Here is a 24,467-nt window from a genome sequence, read left to right on the forward strand (position 1 = left end):
AAGAAATTGCTGATGAAAAAACATATGACCATGCGCTTTATTGATGCCGATTGAAGGATTCAGATAGGTTATGTTATGGATAATAAGAAATAAGGCCATAATAACCATATGCAACGCCTGTATTTCATGAAACTGTACAAATTGTGGTAACAATGTAAATTGAATGTTAATATTATAGTGTAGGTAAGTTAATTAACATAATTATGGAGGAAAGTGTTTTGAAGACAGATTTATAAAGAAGTAGGTTAAAGTTTTGAAAAGTCTGTTAATAATATTTAGATCCCTGAAATCACCTGCTCATAGACGTATTTTAACCTTCAATCTAACCATGGCCTATGGGTATTATTATTCCTACAAACTAATTCAACAATTCATTTGTACACGCTTTCAACAAATATTATCATCACGATTTACAATTGCACTAGCACAGTCAAGTGATTCCGAGGGGCCGAGCTATCGGTGCAGATCACGTTCAGCATTGCTACAAGCACACGATGCGCTCGGTGAAGGCGCCGATGATGGTCATGTCGTGCGCGAGCGCGGCGCGCATCACCTGCGGCGCGACCCCGTCCCGTACCCGCAGCGTGAACTCGCGCCGCGTCGGAGCCGGCAGCCCACCACCCACCACATTCAATATCCTATTGCGACCTGCCACGTCAAGCGGCTTCCCCTCCTCACTGCCCCCGAGCACTGTTCGGACACAAAGCGACCTACAAGCTTCTCTCTCGGCATCATACAGCTCTCGAGCTGCTATTTCAAAAGTCCTCCGCATGTCAACGCCACCTACTACTGAGCTCCCAGCAGGTACACCCTCTTCGTGAGCCTTTAAAGCGCATGCTCGAAGTATGGCAGGCAGGAGAAGTTCTGCGGCTGCACTTACGGTTCGCGACCTTAGGAAATGTAAAACTTGTTCAGCCTCACGAGTCTCATCAAACAATCTCCGCTGTCGCGCAGCCGGGACCGGTCGCGCGACACTCCAAGCCTCAACCCAAGGGTTGCCAGGTAGCAACATACGATCACCTAAGGCTCCGCCGTCATCTGGTTTCCAGTCCCGCGGCGAATACCAACGAACGAAATCACACAGTTCAGCGCCTGGGTTAGCTGCTTTGAAAGCCTCCATGTCAGACAAAAGCGAGGCACTCATCATTCTGGCGCGCAGTTCGGACGCTTTGGCATCGTCTCCAAGCCGCACCATTAGCTCTGCATCCTCTTCCAATTGGTCTTCAGTTTTCGGCGCAGGATCCTACATTACAAAAATACATATTATTTAACTAATGTAGTTAGTTAAAGAAAACTCTTAAAATGTAATTTATTTATGATGAGTTCATTAGTCATACAGGTTAAGAATCATATATTATATTCGCAACTCTAAAATACACACCTGCGTGCGTGGGACATACAAAGGTGCCCCATTTTTCATTGTAGTGTCTCCAAACCTAGTCAGGCGTCCAACTGGTCTGTCCCAGGGCAGTTGTTCTTCGTTCTCACCCTCGGAGCAATCAAAAAATTCGTCATCTGAGGAATTTCCTGCCAGACTACTGGTGCCTTCTAAAGCGCGCGAAATGCAACAGTTGAGAAGTTGCAGTTTTTGATGAAGCAAGCAAGTCCTTGCGTTGGGTGCACCTTCGGCTACTCTGTAGACAATGAAAACATTACGCTGTTAAACTACTCACAACATAGTAAATTAAAATTTTGTTGCCTTTGAAAGAGACAAGGCCAAGTCTATTTTACCCGACAACGCCTAATCAATGGAGTGTAATGTGTTTATCAGCCTATGTATGTATGTGGATTTGTACCTTTGTGGCACTTGAGACCAAACGCGAGGGTCGATTTCGATAAACGACACGTCATCGTTTGAGACAACAGGAAAGCATAAAAAATTTTAAAATCAAAATGTATCTATGTGTATGTGAGGGTGGTCTTATCATATAAAAGATTTTGAGTAAAATTATTACATAAATCATAAATAATTTTATTTTTTTCCCATACATATTGTTACCTATTCAAATATAAATAGAAAAAGTACACAACTGCATAAAAAAAGAAACAACTTGCTCTTTCACAATCTTTTGAACAATCGCAATTATGAGACTGTTCTAAGGAACAGTTTGTTATCTGACTACATGTACATCCCCAAACTGAGATTGTTTAGTATTTTTTTACAAACAGATTTTTTAGTTTTTCAATTATATGAGTAGCCAGGGATGTACTACATACCTGGCTACTCATAGAGTACCAAATGCGAGTAATTATTAGAAAGTTCATTACTAAAATTGCATTGCGAATGTTCCGTGAATAAAGTATATTTTTGTAAACAAAAAAGCTAAAGCAAAGCTAGGCACCTGTATGAGATGTACACTTGGTATTCCATTACCGTAAGCTAATCAAATCCATGTCAGTGATAGAAAATGTCATACTTTACGTATCGCGGCTGATTGTCATAACCTCAGAGAGGTCCGGTTCACAAACTGTTACTGCGATGACCACAAACAGACGATCACAATCAGGTCAAAGCTAACGATAACCTGTTACAAATAAAGGCTTTCTCATAAGCATTCCTTTATGACCAATAAAATGAACTCGCAATTAACGTAGGCTTCAAGCTGTGAACCGATCTGAAAGCTGCACATGGAAAGAACAGCGTCTAATAGAAAACATGACCTGTACATTTTATTATTCACTTAAATGATGGTCACAAACTATCCAATAAATAAACGTCGCAAAAGTGAAACAGGATGAATTTGTTAGAGATTGACGACAGGTACATTGTCATGATCTAAGTAATGTAGGTTATCGGTATATTGAACCTTATCATAAATAAGGCCAGCCGTACCAAGGACAGTCAGTAATATCATTAAATAAAGCTTTTACTAATCCGTCATAACATAGCTACGTCATCGTCATAAGTAATAGGTAACTGTAATTCTTTTCATTCATTAAACTGCGACAGTCACGTAGCTTTGCCATCATGTTACAACTTTCACTTTAAACGCAATTTTAAATAGATAAATAAACCTCAAAAAGAAAGTAAATGAATCATATGAGACACAGAATATTTTCGCGTAACCCATGGAACATGTATTTTCTCTTTCGTGTAGACGGCGTATGCAAATTCTAAGTGCACCGCAACCACAGCACAATTGACTTAAGTGCGAGGGCATGTTCGCTACTACATTGTGACAGAGTACGCGAGCGCACCTGCGGCTATCCGAACGAATGCAGAATCGGAACGATTCAGTGTCGATTTGTGTGCCACGACCTAGAATCAACGGGAACTGAACTAAACGCGCGAACGCTCTCGGAACCGTTATCACATTGAATTACAAATGTGTTGGTGTGTGGCAAGCAGAAGGCGACCGCCGGTAAGGCCGCGTCTCTAAGATGCTGGGGTGTAATCGGTCGCTGAACCGTTTGTTTACCGGAGCCGATGCGCCAGCAACTAGGTGTAGGTCAGGAAGCTCTGGTGGGGGCCTCGCGCCGGCCAACAGTCCGACGCCAACGACAGCCGCGCGCGCATCCACCGCGCAGATATGGACCCACAGTGGTCAATCTTTGTATAACCGGTTCTTGACACCGAAAGTGACTTCCATTGTTGTGTTCTAAGGATGAAATCTATTCGTGATTTATAAAAAAATATATACTTAGTGCCAGTGCTAGAACAAAGTGATCAGCTTCCATCATCAAAGGATTCTTTGACTGGTCATCATCGGATATTTTCCAACAAAATGGTAAGATTTAATTTGTACTAGACTTAAATAATTGTCTAACGATAGCCAGCAGGTAACGCGTGATTGAAAATTGTCTCTTCGCGTACGTTGACCCACTTCTAAAGATTCAAGAGTGTGTGGCTATATTACAAGTGAAGTGGCTATATTACGATGGTTTTAAACAATTTCCATTCGCAAATTGATTAGAAAAACTACAGCAATGCACCGGAGCATAAAATATAGAGCTGCATATCAAGCTGTTTCTACTCACTACAAAATTTCTAACGGAATATTATATCTGGCATCTACACTTGGGATTTTTAACAAGATATGCATAATGATTATGGTGCTTTCTATCATGGAATTAACCAGTTACTGACCCAGATGCATCATTATGAACATATATTTTCTTGCAAATACATATACAGTCACCAACACAATATAAAATAACTGATTACATGTTAGATCTATATGTGTTACATACTCTAATAACTTGGTTCATATTATTTAGATGTACCTATGAACAAAATATCAAGCCACACTTTGTTTTCTGGAAAATAGTTATCAAAATTATCGTTCATCCCACGGCAAACAGGCTGACGACATATATAAGTATGTAGTGATAGCTAGAATGTATGTCATCATAATGAATCTCGCAAGATGCATCGTGACAACCACAACCATATGTCTACACTATGTCAGCCGCACACTTTCTCTGCTATTACTGGTATTTGAAATTTTTGAAATTCAATTTTACAACCTTCATTCAACTTCATCGTTAAAATAATAGATTCGCTTTGCAATTGCGATGTCGATAAAAAATTACAGTTCGTAGCAGGCAGTTTAGCTCATTTAATAGTTTACTTTGGTTTGTTTACTTGACAAAGTTTTCTTATGTGCCGGCTTAATAGTATATTTGTAGAGGCGGCGACGGTGGGGCGATCACCCCAAGGCGTCAGGGAGGCCCAAGGCCCCAGCGCCCAGCCTCCGTTCTATCTAAGTCAGTTCCGGACTTTCGACTTCGTTAATAGCCACCCTGTTTGCTTTTACCTACATAGCCGTGATGTTTTTCTATCGAGAGAAATCAAACAAACACCTTCGATAGTTCATTATAATGGACATGTCACAACCATCCAATAAGAGTTATTAGACGACGACGCATATTTTTGCATGATTCAGAAATCTTTATGAATAGTGCAGAAAATAGTGAACGATGTTGACGATGTGATGATTGTTTTGTAAACATTCTCAGGAAGAATAAAAGTGTTTACAAAAGTTTAGAAAGAATTAAACTATTAATAGACAAACAGACCACTTATTTAATAACTGGCAGAATCAAACAAATACAAATCGAATGACTACCATACATGGCCATGACAATACGGTCTTGGATTCTTTTCAATACTTATTCATATCACCCGTATGGAGACACCTGAATTAGGAAGGAGCTAAACAGCCCTTTAAATGAATTTGACAATAAGCAACCAGAACATTTTTTTTTACCCTTGTTAAAAAAACAACTACGATACCTACTGCGAAACCAAAAAGAAATACTTTAGCTTTGCAACAACAATAGTTTTTTGAAGCAATTGTTTTTGTAAATTAATTAGCAAAGTAATGTTAGTTACAAAGTTGAACAATAAATTCCCGACGGCTATGATTCCGGTCAGTAAATTGTAACAAATGGCGAGTAGGTACTTGCATTCCCTGCAGCCGACAGCTTGCGCAGTTTCCACCGGCAAATGGTGTTACCCGTGAAATTCAGTAGCCATTTAGCCAATTAATTCACGTAGCTCGCATTGCGCTTTGAGCACACGTTTTAATTGCCTCTCGCGTATCGATGAATTTACATAAAAGATGCCCATGAAGTTATTAATTAACAAACTTCGTTCTAGTATGTGCTTCACTCCCACCTACTGTTGAGCAAAGTTATTTAGTGTACTGTATTTTTATGACTACTTTCGTCGTAAATCTAAAATAACCGGCGAGCTAAAAGCTTTTATTTATAGCGAACGATGTTGGGGTTATGTCCCACGGGTGCTATGGCCGAGGTCCTTGTCATGATCCATGCCTTTCCTTCGTAATGTATGCGTTCATCCCGCGCACATCGAAGGCCTTTGATCAAAAGTTAAATACATATACCTACCTACCATCATATAATCTTTTTGTTATACCCATAAAAATGTTTAAACAAGAAGTAGGCTTTAAAATCACTTTACACTCAGTACTTATTCAAATTAAACCTAACTTTCAATCCAGAATAGCCAAAAGCATGCTGACAACTCAACTCAGTATAAGATACCTAATAAAATATTACGGACGAACCATGTTATCCAACTCCAAATGACATTGAGTAACCTTGATCATAATAGCTTCCGAACATGGGTATTTTTTGCGAGAGTTTTCACCCAAGATCAAAGAGTGGACAAAAACCCTGAGGTGAGGAAGCGGAGACAATAGACAGAGTAACTGTGTCGCAGGGAGGTGACGACGCACCTCCGTGGGAGACCCGGCAAGCACCTCGATTGTATAGGCGCTGCATCTACACGCCATTGCATGCTGCCAAGCTATTCACTTATCGCCAGTGAAAAATTACACTAAAAAGCATTTTATTTAGAAAAAGTGTTCCATAGCAGTTAAATGATGCTCCACGTCTATGACAATAAATACGTGTACCAAACATATGACTGTAGAAAAATAAGTATGAAAGATCCGCATAAATTGAGGAAGCATCTTTGATTTTCATTCTATAACTGAGACTAGAGCGATCAGTGAATGGGCTTTCTTTTAAGGCTAATGCTGATTGACGTCAGAATTAAAAGTGACGTGCGAAGGCGAAGAAAATCGTAGTGGTTGTATAATAATTAATTTATTTTCATAGTCACAAGATGCAAAAAATATAACACTAAAGTTATTCAAATTTTAATGATAGAAAGTTGCGGTGATGCATTAAGGCTTAGATTCGAAGTCGCGATATCTTATTTTAGTAGTGTAAATATAATAGGTACCTATTTCTGAATAAATATTAAGGCATGTCATGTATTAAAAGTAATAAGCGGCTGAGAAACAGTTTTAAGAGGAGGTTTAATCGAAATAATTGGAAAGTAAAGAGGTCATTTCGTTTGGGCTAAAGAACAATGTATGAGAAATAGAAGAACTGTTTTCAATACATCTATTTGAAGGAAGGAATCTTTCATCAAGCTCGTACCTAGATCCAAGTTTGATTTGTATAGGAGACTCCGGTCGTGCTTATCGAAATGTAAATACCAATACACACAAGTGCCTCTACTAACAGTCCCACTTATATAGCAATCATCGTATCAAGACCTATAGTAATATTTTACCTATGTTAATACGATTGCCAGAAGGCTGCGAGCTGACGCACACCTGTGAAAAAGCTCCCTATCGTACTTTAACTGCACTTATCGATTTAGTTGGAGCAAGCTTTAAATTGAAATCAATAGAGTTGAATATAAGCAGCCCTATCTTGAGTGTGAGGCCGGGAAGCACGTCGCGGTAATGCCTTGACATACATGAACCCGGAGTGCACGATCTCCGCGCTCCTCAGGCATGCCGCAGAGGCTAAACCCGATTAGTTTCTCTCCACTTTGACATCCCAATAACGACTATAAACAGAATTTATAACTATTCGCAACGCGTCCAATTTGTTGGTTGTTGTCCTTTGACTGGTCGATTTGAACCTGACGGTAATAATAATGATGCTGTCAGAATATTTCACAGCCACGCACTGCATTAATTTAACATTTATAACGCGTCGTCGCTGATAGTGTAATACCTGACGTTATTTAACCCGACGAGTATATATTTATGTAAATATTATTATACAAAACTGTAATACTGCAAGATGTTGTGATTTTTTAATTCGTAGATTAGCATGTTGATTTTTGTATAAATTTAGTAAATGTAGACAATTTCACTAACCATTTAAAACATAAATCGGTTTAGAAAGTCATCATTATCCAATATTCATGTGCAAAACATATTTTATATTAAATAGCCTCATAATTATAACAAAACTGCATCCATTTTACTATTAAACTGACATCAATTACAATATATATATAAACATTTTATTTAAGAAGGCACAGTTTCCATGATGCAACATTTTCTTAGCAAAGTTCATAATGGATACTCTGTAGAAACTGCCAGACGAGTAGAAGACGTAGTGATTGATTTTTGATGAACTATTGTTAAACAATGGCGCGATGTTTGCGTGCGGAAATTTTATTATAAGCAGCATGCGTTTCGTGTAAGGCTGATGTCTCTTAATTGGCAACCACTAGCCACAGTACCTATAGTTTATGTACGTGGCAAGGTTCAGCGACCCTCCGCAGGTGCAATATTCATCTAAGTCACGGTTGCCGTCACTGCGAGCCGTGAAGATGGATTGGCTACCTTCGCAGCATTAGCGACGGTTGATCTAACGTGATTGCAGGACGTCGGTCTAGACGTGCCACGCGTAACACGCTCGGGAATGCGACAAATAACACTCGATCTTTACTGATTGCTTTCAGACCTTATTCATAGAGAAATATCATGCTCCATAATCACTTTTCACTCAAGTTTCACTCCACATCATAGTATGTACTTAGAAATGCCACAATTAGGTAGTCTTTAATAGTCTATGGAAAAGTTAATGACACGTGCAGAGTGCACCCAACCATAGCGTATGTATGGACCTTGTTTATGGTAGATGTGATGGAGCAAAGAGTTGGTCTCGCGCCGTTCAGCATTGCGGGCAGTTCGCTGGCGCGCGTAGTAGCCGGCTGTCGACAATATCTGCGAATCTCCACATCCGATCGTTAACGCTTCACTGCCTTTCAAACGGTTTTTGCGAGCGACACAGGAATATTTATTTAACACTTGAATTTCACTTGCATGAAATTGAAATAAACAAATAGGTCGGAAACACGACGACTGAATAATTCCGATAAAAAAGTCTTTTCCCGTTTCAACAATGCTGTACAGTTCTCATTGCTAATTTTAGAAAATATTACATACGTAATTCATATTAAACAGAAAAACAGTTCTCTTTCAAATTCATAAAATACCTGTTAGGTACAATATGACCCTTCTCTCAGACTTACTTTAAACAGATAATAAGTAAATACCTCGTTTTCACTAAAGCTTTTTGTTACTACGTCTATGTAAGTATATTCAAATCCGGAAGTGAAGGTACACAACATACCAGCCGATAGTTTTTAGATTGTATCGTAATCTGCAAGGAAAAGGATACCGCGATAGGCTCCGGAAAACTAATACGGTAATCACTAAAACAATTACAACAACGTTACAGCTATTTAATTACACAATCATAAATTGGAGTAGGGAAGTTACTTCAGCGCACCGAACATCCGCAGCACCAACCCACACCGCTTCCCGCCAATACGGCATTATGCTCCGACATTATCCGCGAGCTCTCTAGGATCGCAGCCATTAACAACACCCGGTTATTTTCTATTACAAAGTGTGTGCGCAGATGGTACCTCACTCGCGGAGATACCTGCCGCAACGAATAGCAGCGCAATTAAGAACACGACATGATCAAAGCGACGCATGGTTCCCTTCACAATAACAAAGACAATAATAACTCTACTTTGGTACGTACAACTTATACCAAGCGAACAAAAGATTTTAGGAGTTTTCAACTTTTCTTTTGTTTTTCCTTTTTCTTTATAATAAACATAGATAGGTTTTTTACATCTCACATTTGGTCGTGTTTTTATGATCTACGTGCTAAATGGATTATGGATTTATGCTGTTGACCGCTAGTCACATTGGCCGTCACGCACAGCGTCTAATCGTAGGGAGTGCGAGTCGCGCTTTCTACCCACATTTACGGTTAGACAGAAAACAACACTTGCTTGTGTTCTGAGTAGCAGTAATCCGCTTAATTAAATGAACACAACAGATAATTGAATGGGAACTGCAATAACCGATGTACACTTACCGTTATAAGGTAAACTCTAGTAGATACAGCCCCTCCCCCTACTCCTACTTCCCTCCCCTGGCGATGTCGCAGACGGTGCCATGTATGTATAGCACGAGCGAACTTTAAAGCCCAGTAAAACGATGCTGATAAAAGAGTCAATGGGGATTATGGTAAAGCCGTCTGTTCTAAACTTCAAGTCTAGTAAGCAAGCTTTCTTGAGTCTAGTCACTCATACTTACAAGTCGCATAGTATGTTTAATAGTGTATCGTCCTGATAAGAACGTCTATATTGAACTCTATTTGTACTTTTAGTAGAAGTACGTACCAACACGATAGAAAAATAACTTGTTAGCATTTCTTGTGTACCTTGTAGGTCACAATTTCTTATTTTTCCCATTGGTTAGCGGGTGTTGCGTAGTAGAGAAACGCGTAAGTCGGCAGCTTGCGTCGAACGGGACTGACTCGCGTCGAATAGCTAACATCACTGACATTAATGATACATTCTCTTTACTGTTCTGTCTCACAACTCATAACGGTCAAAGGCAAACTATATGCATATCATGTACTCTAGATTGCTGCAGAACAATTTTTTGAATTAGCTATTCAGGCCAGAGGCAGTAATCTGTACCAGAGGCTTGAGTTGGACCCACGCAGTTTTAAATTATTGTATTTGATAAAATTAATTCGTATTATATTAATTTTTAGAAAGAGCGGCAGAAAGATAGTTCTATTTCTAAAAATATGTGAAAGTTTTAAGTTAAGATCCTGAAAAAGATTGAGCAATCAATCAAAGCAGATTTTTATCTTCCATTCAAATTAATTGAGAATGTTTAGATTACCTCAGCATCTATTATATTAATATAATTTCAGCATACTTAGATCTTTCGCATAGTTAACTTGAAGTAACATACATGAATAGTAAACGTAGGTTGGCAAGCCATGCGCATCGTTCGCCGTGGTGACCCTTCACACTCGAGTGGCTCTATGACCTGTATGGGTATCACAAGACGCCACATTACATACATACTTCTATACATCCTTAATTAAAGCAACTAAGTAGGCACAATTATAATTTGTTTATTATTTACTGTCACTTCTAATGAAGGATTATATTATTTAATCAAACGTGATATTTCTCACGTGTGAATTTTGTTTACGAGCTCAAACTTTAAATCGTATCGTAAAACTAATCGCAGCAAGCGTATGACATTCTAAAGCTGAAAAATTCTCATCAAGAACACAAAGCGACTCCATTTGTATGAAAACAAAAAGTTAACCGTTTGAAAAAAAAATCAATGTAAGCTCCGACTGAACTCTATTTATTTTAGACAAGCTATATGGACCCATCACCAGATATTTGCAAACAATGCAATCTAGCGCAGGAACCAAAAATGATATGACTATGCTAAAAAAATATTTAAAAAATATCAGGATGTAGTGAAGTACACTTAACAAAAAACTACACGGCAATCCTACAAGACTCGAAATCATTGATGCTATTTAAAAATAACAATGTTGTCCAAGTTATTTTTGCTGACTTTACAAACAGTACGTGCACTCAATTGCCTGTGTTTAAACACAGTGCGGTGGTATCGAGGCTGCATACTACAAAACAGCAGTCCTATCGGGTCCTAAGCAAACACTGCGACTGTTATTTTCCAACTACGCCGGCTCGGTATTAGCCATTCTCGTGCCCCCGTGCCATATCTGTTGACACAGGTTAGCTACACGTATTATCGGCTTTACCATCTGAAATCGGATATTCCATACGAAAAAACAAAATACAATAACCGGAGATTATATTTTTAATTGAAAATTGTACATTGTTCTGAAATGTAACGTATACTGAGATAAAAATTAGGAATGATCGATACCTTCCGATGCCATGATATTGGAATAATGGTTGTACAATTCAGATGTTTCGACGATTTTTAGGCATTTAGCAGATATTTCGATATTGCGTATTTCATGCTCGCGATCATCGTGCAATCAAGAATTTAATAAGGTTTATTTTAAGTTCCGACCTCTCAAGCAAGTAGTCACTTAGGGCGGCCTTATACAGAAGTTACCAGATCAGTTTGAGTAAACGCGTACCAAACGGCACCCACGCGTCGGCTACCTGTATCATCGTCTGTCTTTAATGAAATGTAAATGTATCTGCGATCTAAGTGAGTGGACAAGTGTGACACAAGTGGGGCACGCATACCGCACGTTCCGGGAGTAAGGTAGGCGGACAGGCGGCGCGGGCGCAGCGTACGCCGACCGACATATAGCCGGTTAGATCACCACAACGAGCGCATACTCGTTAAGCTCTATTAGGCAAATGTGTAACAACCACTATGTGCGGTAATGACATTGACAATCGATGCAGACTTCACATTCAAATACCATCAAATTGATGAAAAATATAGTTTTTTTTTTTTTATAAATGAAACTTTCTCGATTTTTTATTTACATTAATAAAATTTAAATGCAAATGACGTCAAGAGTTTTTGGTGCAATAACGTAACAACTGTGATGAATTAATTTGATTCAATAAAGAAAGGTCAATAGTGAAAGAGGCAGCATCAGCTAGCTTTGGTCGTGATGTTGCATCTCCTCCAACTTTCTTTGGTTACCTCCGTCACACCTCTTTCATATGTATGTAGTTGTAGGTATATGTTTCGTAATATTAAAGACATTTATTAATCTCTTAAATGAAAAAATACTGCTTAGAGATATTAAATAACGAAATATAAATATTTATTTCTAGCACAGTAATACTCACTCGCTAGAATAATTTCTGCGATGACAATATATAATCAGCGTGAAAAAGTTAATTAATGTCATCATAAATTCGTAAACCGAGGAATGCTCCTCGCGTCTTCTAGCTAACACAATTTTCTTGCAGTTTCACTTCTTACATTCCATAGACGATAGGCGCATTAAGCACATTTTTCTTTTATAGTACATCAGTTTCGTATTGCATATAATATCCAATGATATACATAAATATAATTATGTATAAGTAGGCGTCATGTTACTAGAGAGAGCGTTGAACATTCAAGATTTGTTGAATACGCAACACACGATCGAGTTAAATCAATCACCTTCATAACAGTTTCAAGTTGGAATCCAGTTATAAGTTTAGGAGATACTGTAAATAGAAGGCTCAAATACGTGCACGAGACGCGAGGGTAGTTCGCCTCGCGCCCGGCGCCCTGGCTGTGTCGCAACCGTGAAACTTTAATGGCGACGGTATATCTTGAAGCGGCTCAAGATAAATTTGGCAAGTGTTTTACAACCACGCCGTAACTTTAAGTTGATTAGAGAAGGGTCTAATAAAAAATGGATAGATATCTGACAAACTCCTTACTGTAGTTAGGTAATATTTAAATATCAGTAAGTATACAAAAGTCAGTAAGGTCATGAAAAAAATCCTGAAAACATTCTATAAAGTCTAGCGTTAGAATGAGCGCCTTAATTGCTTCTAAGCGCAGGATAAGTGTAGCGACGTCACTTTATGTGAAATGTTAGGTCTCTCACGTCAGGTTAAAAACACGCTTTCTTAACATACCAACACTACTTAGAGCAGAAAATAGTTTACCTTTGCACAAGCAAAATCGTTTTCTTTGCTCTCTCCGACTTTAATAGAGCCGACCAGCTAATTAAACGACAGTTAATTGCTCCTTGAAGAATATTACGACCATAAACAACTTCAGCCAGCAGAAACAAGTTAACGAAATCCATCATAGTTTCATACCAAACACTTTAAAGAAAACCTGCACGTATAATTAATCATTTTCTCATAACAGGGCTCGATTTTTTATTGTTAATGCAGTAGGTAATCCATCGCAGACCAGAGTCGATACAACGTCTTGACGCTATATTAATCATAGTCTGCCCTCGAACTAGCGCGCTTTTCATGACCCGCAGATTTTTCTTAAGTTAATCGATGTAATATTTTCATAGACTAAGGAAGAGGGGTGATTTATCGTGGTGACGGAAAACGAACTACTTATGTATTTTAAAGATAATCATAGAATTTGCTCGTAACTAAGTAACAGGAGGGTCCAGCCCATAGCCGAAACGAATATGAACTGCTAATAGTCGGCAAAAACATATAATACTAATGCAGAGAATGAAATGATTTCTAAATGAGGTCTTTGACTTACTGTGAAAAACTTAAATATTCATATATTCTGTGAAAGAGGGGGCTTACAATTTAACAATCATAATACATTTGATTTTACTACTGGAACGGTAATTTACAAACTGCACGTGTGTTGTTGCTTCCACATCGTTGTTGTATTATTCCACAAGATATTCAAATGACACATAAAATAAATTTTAATAATAAACGCTTTACAAAACTATTTCGCTTTCGCTTTCAGTATGTAAATATATTGTACGAGATCATTAAAATAATGCCAGGAGAGCCTCTTCAGTCTCTAGTAATACCGATCGTGTCTTGAATTAATTTCAGCGAGCAGCGTTAAATGACGCAGTAAGAGCTGTACAGTGTTTACCAAAATGTAAAAAAAAAAGAAAATAACGTGTACGTAATCGGGGCATCCATTCCAATACTCCTGAAAATTAGAAACTGTCATCATCATCATCCTAGCGTTGTCCCGGTTGCCCTTCCGGGCCCGGGGTCCGCTGAAAATTAGGAACTGTATACTACGCTATATCTAGAAAACATTTGAAAATTCAAATAATTTTTTTGTACTTGTACTTGAATATATTTTTTTACTGAAATAACGGATCTTTCAAAAAATTAGGGGTCAGAGGGATTTTAGCCCGCCTAAAGCGTAACAATCGGCGGCGGACATCATGCAATCGCAAGTCCAATCCGATCATCATACCCCGTTAACCTTTGGAAAGATCGATTTACGCCGATCAGCGCCGAGACTATGTATCAGCGGTGTGAACGAAACCATAGCGCGATCTAACTCGACGCCAACGCCATCTATCGAGCCACGTGTAAGCTTTCGTCATCGCCGCGTAGTGATGATAACAGCACATTTCAACTAAATTGTTTTTTGGAATGAATTCTTCTTACCGAATTGATTAAAAAAACATAATAAAAAATATATTTAACTAAACTAGCACGTTTCCTGCGTCTCCACCTGCATTTGTTGTCCATTTTCATTAAGAACATTGATTTTGAACATAAATATTTTTTAAATAGTTATCTCTTTCGAATATTATTTTTTTATTAAATAGGTAGTATTTATTTGTAATTACCTTCCCGGCCACGCACTAAACTTATATGCATAAAAATCCTTTCTGAAGGAACAAAATTCAACGATACTTTCACTCGCCGAATATCAATTATACTATTGCAGTATTATTTTTAGCCTCAACGCCATCAAGATATGCGTCTTTGAATCTATTCAAACTGATAAAATCTAAAATGAAGTGCCATATTCCAGGGCGACAGGTGAACAGCAGCAACTGAAATAATTTGAACAAAATGTGCCGCCAGCCGAGCCGAGGTGGCGCGCGACGGCGACATTGATTTCACGAAATTAGGGAAACTTTAATCGATCTGTCACTCAAACCGAGTGCTCGACAACTGGCGAATTATTTTAGCTTAATTAACTGACACCACCTGACACGGAATGAATACAGGATGAAGCCTCCGCATAAATATGCTAATGTATTTGTTGCAGCGCAATCGAACATCATTATATCTGTGCTCATGCAAATTGTACTCATTATAAATGTTACCGAATTTAATGAAATGCAACGAGTTAATCTACATAATAATATTTCCGAATGATTGGAACCGTATACAAATGAAGCACTTAGACGTGTTGGAGTTATATTATTTCAGTTTGGATCTGCAATATTTCTTTAGTTTGGGAACTAAACAGGGTGTCCCGTAAATAAGTAATGGTCGAAACGAATAAGCGTTCCGTTGGGCAGTTAGCGTACTTGATTAACTGATTATTGAAACTTAAATAGTTAAAAAACTAATTTTCGAGACTTAAGTTTTTTTATTGCTGTTGCGTCACTGCAAATTATAACATGTCTAGCAGTAACAGCGTTTATACATAAGTACATAACTTATAAATATATGCTATATTTTAGATGACGATAATATGCATAAATGCAATAACAAATCCAACATATGGCAAGCAGGCATTTGTAGAAAGCTGCGAAGAGGAGAAATACTCGTTAGCAGCTTTTGAATAATTTAACGATTTCAACATAGAAACTTTCCCGTCTATTAGACTTCGTAGTCAATTATGAAAACATTGCTCAGGCTAGTTATTTAATGAATTATTACAAAAACTTATTTTACATTTTTTAATACACAAATAATTTGACAAATTAATTACGTATTTACGTGGAAACGTAACAGCCAATGATGAGCTAATAATGGATAGTTAATAAAAGCACAATATCGTGTAGTTAGGTCAGCGGCTCTTGCGCAACACCCTACGTGTTTGCTGAAGTAACTGTACAGCATACTAAGATGTACTTCCTCGCTGCCTCGGCCGCGTAACGCATGCCAAGTTACGCACTGGCGCTAAGTACGTGAGCACGTACAACATGCATACCTTCGAGTAATAACGCGTGCACGAGACTACATGCAGCACACAAATCAACTAGCTCCATTCGCGGACTTTTAATTCAATATTGTGATCACCTGTCTCCAGTTTAGTTAAAGTCCCTATTATTGGCAAGTGTTACCTTCAAGTAATTTACGCTGCAGACCTCAAGCTACCATGAATTTATCTAAACATAAGCTCAAACTATTTACTCATCAATAAATCTAAGCTTTAGCTAACAGGCCTCAAGAATGCTTACTTTGAATAAAAACACAGGTGTTCAAAAAAGGAAAATCATAAAAAGTGTGTCCGAAAACAGATACATTCATCATTTATTAATAAAAAATAATGAACTATCCCACTTTCCGAATATTTGTTAAGCCAAAGGCCATGAGAAAGTGAACTGACAGAATCTTGGCGGCGCTGCGCCTGCGCGTAAAGTACCGTTAACAGCGAAATCGGATGACTGGCAAATTTATGTAAATAGGCTAGTGGGACTTACACCAAAACACAAGCATTCCTCAGTGTGTCAGTGTTCACTTGTGTCACTGTTCACAAATAAAAGTTAGTCATTTTACTTTTACGTTGTTACAAAATATATGTATGCACAATATGTCAAATGAAAACTAAATAGATATGCCACTAAACAAACAAGTTATGTACTTTCATAGAGCTAGAGATACATCGCTCGTATACAGGCTGTTACAAATTGATAGCTATGAAATATGCACAACTATTGTAAATTTTATTCTTAAATGAACCGATACTTGAAATGAAATTCTAAACCAAAATAAACGTTTACTGGTGACTATATATGTATAGGTCTGTGTACATCTATGTGGGTACATAGGAACACCCCTTCTCTGAGCAACCCGAGCCTAATGTTTGTCCCATCGATTATTTTGGACATCCGCAAACGTCCGCTGTCCAAGTGTCCACATATCAAATGTTTGACATTATATGTGCGTACAACGTTTGAGCTTGACGGTTGTTATCAAGTTATAGCTTCGATTATAAATTGTATTGTGTGTGCAGACATTAGCGAGTGCAGGGAAAGCCAGGTGTTCCGGGCTAGTAGGCCGTGGCCGCCACGCTGCAATTCTCCTCTACGGTGTCTGCACCGCTTCATTACCGCATCTATCATGCGCTACGATACTCGCACACTGAGAGCTTTTACTATAAAATCTAATACTTCACATTATATAATTAACATGCTTCCCCAGCATTGCCCAGCAACATAAAATAAGATTATTAAAAAGTTACTTATTTCTTATTCTAAAACTTGGAGGATTAGGTAGGTATAGCTCAAAGTTAGTCTCTGTTTTTTTGAAATTTATATAAATGAAATCTGACCTCGCAAATTATTGAAGAACAAAGTATTAATTACTTTAATACTACCAAAAGCTAGTTATTTCACTAGTGACAAGTGTAATAACTAAAAGTTCATGTGTAAACATAATACGGCAGTTATTATGTACAGTTAGATAGTTTCCATGTCAGTGCACTATTAAAGGTGATTCATTTAACTGATAAGGTAATATAATGATGACACCCTTCGCGATAACTTCGGAATATTATGACGTCTATGAGTTTGTCATCAGCCTTTTGTCTTCGCATAAGCAATTACTTGTACCAGTGTGTTATTATTTGGCACTGTTTACAGAAACAACTTACTGGAAGCGACAATAGAATGAGTAACAAAGTTATAGTATTTAGATGATTTAGTTAGCGGCATTAAGGAGAGGATGATTTTCAATCTTCATGACGTCTTCTTATATTCATCAGATTTAGTATTTCTATCGTTGGAGTTAAACTATTTTTAAAAACAAGCTAGAAATTATAAAATAAAAAATCTCCTTGTGAGATCGTGGCGTGATTAAACATTTTACTTTTAATTTCGTAGGTTTTGTGATTCTTAATATAAGTTTTTCTATTTTCAGGGAGAATGCAAGCATAACCAACAATGGTGGTCTACAGGTCTGCTACTGCTGATGGTGCTGTACGCAAGCGCGCAGAGCTCGCAATGTCCGTGGGAAGGTGCGCCCGCACTGCATGCCGCATGCGTATGCGCATATAACTTGGCGAGGGATATATCTATCCAATGTGATCAGGTAAACCCCTTTTTTAATTTCTGCTAATTGCCAGTTGCTTGAAATACATAATGTAAAATAATAACTCTGAAATTCTTCATTACAGGTTGACTTCCCAACGCTTTTGTCAGCTTTTAACGTGAGTGCACGCAACATTGTCATCGATCTGCTATATATAAATAATTCAAGCATTCCCGTTCTCACTCATAACATGTTCGCAAACCTTAAAATCCATAATCTCCAAATATCTGGATGTGGAATAAAGCGAATAGAAGATGACGCTTTTCGAGGACAAGGACCATATCTCAAAAACCTGAATTTGCAAGATAACGAATTGACTGAGGTTCCAGTGAAAGCCTTAAAAATATTAATTAATCTCTCCCTTTTAGACATATCGAAAAACCGCATAACGCACATCCCTAATCATTCTTTTATTACACTCAGGAAGCTTACTACTCTGAAAGTGTCTGACAACAATGTTACACTGGAACCACAAACGCTCAGTGGCTTAGAAAACTCATTGAAAAATTTTAACCTAAAAGGTACAAAACAAAAAACAGTACCAGAATGTATAAGAGGTCTTCGAAGCTTAGCTTTCCTTGATCTTTCTCAAAATAGTATAAGAGAACTTCCAGGCCCGGATGGCAGCCGCACATTCGAGGGATTAGATTCACTAACTGCGCTAAACTTAGAACGCAACCTGATTGTACATCTAAGAGAAGATGCGTTTGCAGGAATAAAGACTACACTCAGTTCTTTAAGTCTCTTAAACAACCTTTTGCCTGAGTTCCCGACTGCTGCGATTGGAACACTGAGTGATTTGAGAGTATTAGACATCGGATTTAATTTACTAAATAAATTACCAAAAGATGCCTTCGTGAACAATCCGTCAATAACATTACTAGCGTTAGATGGCAATCCTTTACCAACATTGCCCGAAGAAGCATTTTCACACCTGAACCAAACTCTTCGAGGACTCAGCCTCGGCGGCAGATTCTTGAATTGCGATTGTCGCTTACGCTGGATAATTGAATGGATTCGTAACGGAGAGTTACAAGTCACATCACGCGAACGAAATCCGCAGTTCTGTGGGAATCCACCCCATTTCCGTGAACGTGGTTTTTACAGTTTTGAGCCAAATGAATTGGTTTGTGACTACGATGTCACCTCAACTACAGAAAAACAATCAATGACACCAAAAACAAGTTCTGTGATAACAACTACAGCCACTAGCACCTCTGTTCCATCAACAACCAGCAGTTCAACAATATCACAAGAGACAGAAATAAACAATAACAACATTGTGGCGTCAACTAAACCTGCCACCGTATCGACTACCAGCAGCACGAGCACGGCACGGCCGAGCCGCGTGCCCTCCGTCCGTCCCGCCGCGCCCACCTGGCGACATGCCCCGCACCAACGTCCTCCGCTGGTCATGAACTTCCCACAACAAAAGCCAAAAATAGATGATTCCAATGAAGTTATTGTGAAAAATGCATACAGGCAGGACAATTCAGTAATCATTCAATGGGACTCTGACGTTGCCAATATACTCGGCTTCCGTGTCGTTTATCGACTCTTCGGAGACAAAAGTTTTAAACAAGGACCACCTTTAGAAGCCAGCGAAAGAGAATTCAAGATAAAAAACGTTCCTTCTCAGGTAGGCATCCTAAGTCGTTATTTTTATAGTAAATAATCATTAGGTAATTGTCGGTTTTTAAAGGGGTTAACATATTTCGCGAGTCCGAATGTAAGCCATACAATGTGTGATCAAAATTAATGACCATTTGTCACAACCAAGACAAGACTAGCCTATAGCACTGGTACTAGGTTTAGAAATACTCATAAGGGTTTTTTTATCACTAACATTATGAAGCTGAAGACTTTGTTTGAACGCGCTAATGTCAGGAGCTACTGGTCCAATAAAAAAGACTTGTATTGTTAGATAGCCTATTAATCGAGGAAGGTTAAAGACTATACTATGTATACGTGGAGTAGTTCTCACGGGACGCGGGTGAAACCGCCGGCGGAAGTTAGTTATAAAATAAAAGATGCAATGTTATTGTTGCCTGATTGATTTTAAATAATTTACTTATTACATTTGATAATTGATAATTAACTTTAGGTTACATACACTGCAGAATTATTATTAGAAATTGCCTCATCCCTGCAAGTAACAGACACGTATTTAATATCGAACCATATTGTTTTGCAGGAATGTATCGTGGTCTGCGTGATCTCCTTGGAGGAGGTTCACGTGAGTCCAGAGACGGTGCCGTACTCTCAGTGCCGTGAAGTACGCACCGTTTCAGCCGCCGCCTCCAATATGGACAAGATCACGATTGCGGCAAGTGCTGCCATCTGCGGCACAATAGTCGTGGCGGTACTCGTATTTGCCGCGGCATCGCGTCGCCGATCTCGCACCGTGCATCGCCTGCACACGCAAGCTCCTGAGAAGATGCCCAACCCTTGCTGCGGCGGGCTCACCGGCACTCCGAGTCCGAGCGGCCCGCTGTCTTCGTTGGCTACAATCGGCGCATTTGGAAAGCAGCGTGAGTGGGATCAAGTGTCGGCTTATAGCGCACGTTCGATCCCGCGTGCACGTTCCTATACTGAACCGGCTCCTCCGGACCCATTACCAGGTCGCCCTGGAAGAGCTCGTTCCCTCGCTGACGGTCAATCGCAACATAGCTATTCTCACTCCGGCCGCTACGGAGTGCCTGGATACCCTAGTAGCCTTCTTGGATCACGAGCTGGTAAGTTCGACTGTCGCTTTAAATAACTTCTTCATTTCATTTCCGGCTTTTACTTAATATTTTCCGATTTTTTTAACACAAAAGAGACTATCACTACCTTAAATTAAATTAAAAACGTAAATTCTTCAACTTCTAGATCTCCGACAGTCCCGTCAGTCCTTAGGAGCGGCATCGGAACGGGCCTCCCGTCTTTCCCTGAGTGGCGCGGCAGGCGGGGCAACGGGCGGAACGGCAGGGTCTCGACGGAGGCCGAGGTCTAGATCACGACCTGCTAGCCGATATAGCGTTGGTTCCATAGGTATGGGATACTGCGATACATCCGACAACTGGACTGATCACGATATGGATATTTATATGGCGCGGAACCCAACGACTCGGAGCGGTCTTGTACCTTTATAGCGTGCAAGGGAGCTGGCTCGGGGAGATGTGACATGTCGCGGGCCGTCATCGCCGCCATGGGGAGGCTACACTTCCTGGTGCAGCCATGGAGTCCGTAAAGGACAGCGCCAGCGCCGGCACTCTCGCCGACATAGCCACGAGAAACACAATAGACGTGCGCACAAGCACTGCAGCCGACTCACGGGTCAGAGCCAGTGTGTCCGGTATCCGTTAGAATACTAAGTGTTATAATATTGTTACCTACTTTAAATACTTTGCGGTCATGTACCAATAGTTAACTGAGTTTTGGCGTACGTAAGAATGTAGATATGCCAAGGACCGTAAGTTAGATAACAAATATTTTGTTAGAAATTCTATAAAGTAGAAACGAAATGTTTTTTTAACAAATTCGTAATTTAAAACGCAAAACTTTAAAGTATATACCATATACTTCATACCTAACAGATTAAATGTTGTATGAATTAAAAAATAATGCAATTGGTTAATGGGGACTAGTCAAAATGTTTGTTCACTGTGTAAAAACAAACATTTTCCACTTATGATGTATATTAGTCAGTGACAGACTAATGTTATTGTGTCCACATTTTGAACACGCAGTGTTCTTATTACCACTGATTTGTATTATATGTTACTTGTAACGTAATGTATTTTTGGTGCATATTTATTTTTAGTTAGGACTCTCAATTAATATTTAAGGTGTAAATAAATCTTCTTAAATAATTATATTTTAAGTAATTTAACTGTCGTTTTTGTAAACAGAATAAATTCTCATGTTCACAGGATGAATTCCTGCACAAATAAAGATTTCTTTTTAATTTTATCATCACACTTGTCTACCCCAAAGTAATTTAATGGTAGTACAGTCAGCTTAAAAAATAGCTCAACAAATAGAATGTTTCAAACTGCAAAACAGTTTAGCAGTTTTCTTAAATAGGTCTGTTAAACAGTTTTGCCTAGGTTAGTGGGTTGAAGAGATGAAATAGGCAGTGGCTTAATATAAAAATACCCGTACTAAGCTGCATCTGGCTGGACTGGAAGCGAGAACATTTTTAGGGAAAGATATATAAAAAAAAAATTTAAAATTTTGAATGGAGTGCAATTTAAAATTTTGCATTAGCTCAAAATGACCTAGGAAGTTTTTTTTTCACTGACGCAATATTACTCACCCTGGCACAAGAATTCGATGTTCCCAGCGATACTGAAGCTCCTGGCAGAACTCGTACCAGAAATGCGCTAGGTACGGCATACCCCCGGCGTCGTACAGGCGCGCTGCCGTCAGCGACACGCGCCACACCAGCCCACCCTCTGGGCTCGTCTTCACATAACTACACAGCTTTTGTTCACCATCAGCCTGAAAACCATGACACAACCAGCTGTAATTATTTCCTCTTTTTGCTACCACTAACGCCATCTAGTAACATCACCAGAAAATGTTCTTACCTGCTTGAATTCTACTTCCAACTGTTCAGGATAATTAAAAGTATTATCTTCAACCGCATCCGGGAATACGTAGTATAGAAGAGGCATGAGCAAATCGTCTGCTATGGGGCCTTTAAAATCTGACATGTTTCTGTGTTGCCCCATGGCCGCCTTCACTAGCTTAGATATTGTTATTGGAGCTTCAGTGATTTTATGGAGAGGATTTACTAATCCTAAGCTTTTGCTTAATCCCAAAGTGTCCATAAGTAAATTATTATTATCTAATAAATCCATTATATTACTTATGGTTTCAGATAATTGACAATTGAGAGAATCCCTCATTTTGAGAGAAATTGTCCATGTAGGAGCCATGATTGGATCAATTTCGGAAAAGGTAGAAGAATCTACTATTGCACATTCACGGAACTTTGGCCATATAGCATTGAGTAATACACTTTGTATTGGATTCTTTTCAGAACCAAAAGGTAGTTCTATTAGCTTTTTTACATCAAAACCATCTATTGATAAAAACTCATTTGACTGTGTGGTCTTCTTCCAGGCAAATGCATCCACTTCTTTCAATTCATAAGAATACTTTGTAGAAACAACAACAGCATCTAATGCAACAGGGGATGCAATTTTCGATTTAAATAGACTTACAAGGCCACTTAAATGTGAGCATTGATTTGAAATTCTTTTTAAATGGATTGTGTCAAAACTAACTTTGTGTTCACTGTCTTCGTAAAACCCTAAATATGTTTGCTGCCAGTGTTCACGTATTTTGACAAAGAAAGGCACACCACAGTCTGTGTTAGCAAAAGCAATGTTTGCAGTGCTCATAACAAGCTTGATTAAATTACCGTCCACCAGTGGCATACTCGAGCACAACATTATGTACCGCTTTAGGCCGTACCAACTAGACACTGGAAAAGGACTTCCGTCAGGGTCATCCATAAAGTGAGTTGTAGAATCCCATATACCATTGTGCAAGTCTAATAATAAAGATTTATCCTCCGAATCTTCTGAGTGCTCGGCAGTTTTAGCAGGTTCTAGCGTGTGATAGGATAACGTAAATTTATTGCCCTGGAAATAAATTTCCTCAGATTTTCCTGTCCATTTCTTTGTCTCCCCTGATAGTTTACACAAATTTGCTTTCGACAACCGCCATTCTTTTAATATCTCTTCAATACGAGCAATAAATACTTCCCACTCTGATACAGTAGTAAAATCCTGATGATAAATATCATATTCATCTATTTCTTCATTCATTTTGATGTTAAATAAAATATACGGCAACAAACACAAAAAACAAACAGCTGTTTCATTCAGTAGTTTGGCACTGACAAATCACTCCATGACATAACTGACAGACACAACGTGACGTTGCGATTCCAGACTATTTCAACATGTTAAACATTAAATTAGCCACTTAGCTTTATGGTTTATTTTATTCATAGTTTTATTGAAGAAAAGTTATCAACTATGTATCTATGTATTTATCATATTAAATACTGAAGAATCAGGCAGGCGAATTGAATCTTGAATGAATGAATATTCATTATATTTTACCAGGAAATATTTAAATCTCCAAATGTATAAAAAGA

At 38.7% G+C, this 24,467-nt stretch overlaps 2 protein-coding genes across 2 annotated transcripts; one reads left to right on the top strand and one right to left on the bottom strand.

The window, feature by feature from the left end:
* Nucleotides 1–101: 101 nt before the first annotated feature.
* LOC110373054 (rab3 GTPase-activating protein catalytic subunit) lies at nt 102–24,230 on the bottom strand. Its single transcript, XM_021330155.3, has 4 exons — nt 22,885–24,230; nt 22,611–22,795; nt 1,382–1,634; nt 102–1,243 (listed from the first exon to the last, which is right to left on the bottom strand). Exons 1-4 carry the CDS (start codon nt 24,130–24,132, stop codon nt 482–484), a joined length of 2,448 nt encoding a protein of 815 aa, XP_021185830.3. The 5' UTR covers nt 24,133–24,230; the 3' UTR covers nt 102–481.
* Nucleotides 3,336–22,257, top strand: Haf (hattifattener). Its single transcript, XM_021330154.3, has 5 exons — nt 3,336–3,728; nt 18,140–18,310; nt 18,396–19,949; nt 20,505–21,045; nt 21,182–22,257. Exons 1-5 carry the CDS (start codon nt 3,726–3,728, stop codon nt 21,442–21,444), a joined length of 2,532 nt encoding a protein of 843 aa, XP_021185829.3. The 5' UTR covers nt 3,336–3,725; the 3' UTR covers nt 21,445–22,257.
* Nucleotides 24,231–24,467: the final 237 nt, after the last annotated feature.

This window comes from Helicoverpa armigera, chromosome 6, assembly GCF_030705265.1.
Source record: "Helicoverpa armigera isolate CAAS_96S chromosome 6, ASM3070526v1, whole genome shotgun sequence".
Classification (NCBI taxonomy): domain Eukaryota; kingdom Metazoa; phylum Arthropoda; class Insecta; order Lepidoptera; family Noctuidae; genus Helicoverpa; species Helicoverpa armigera.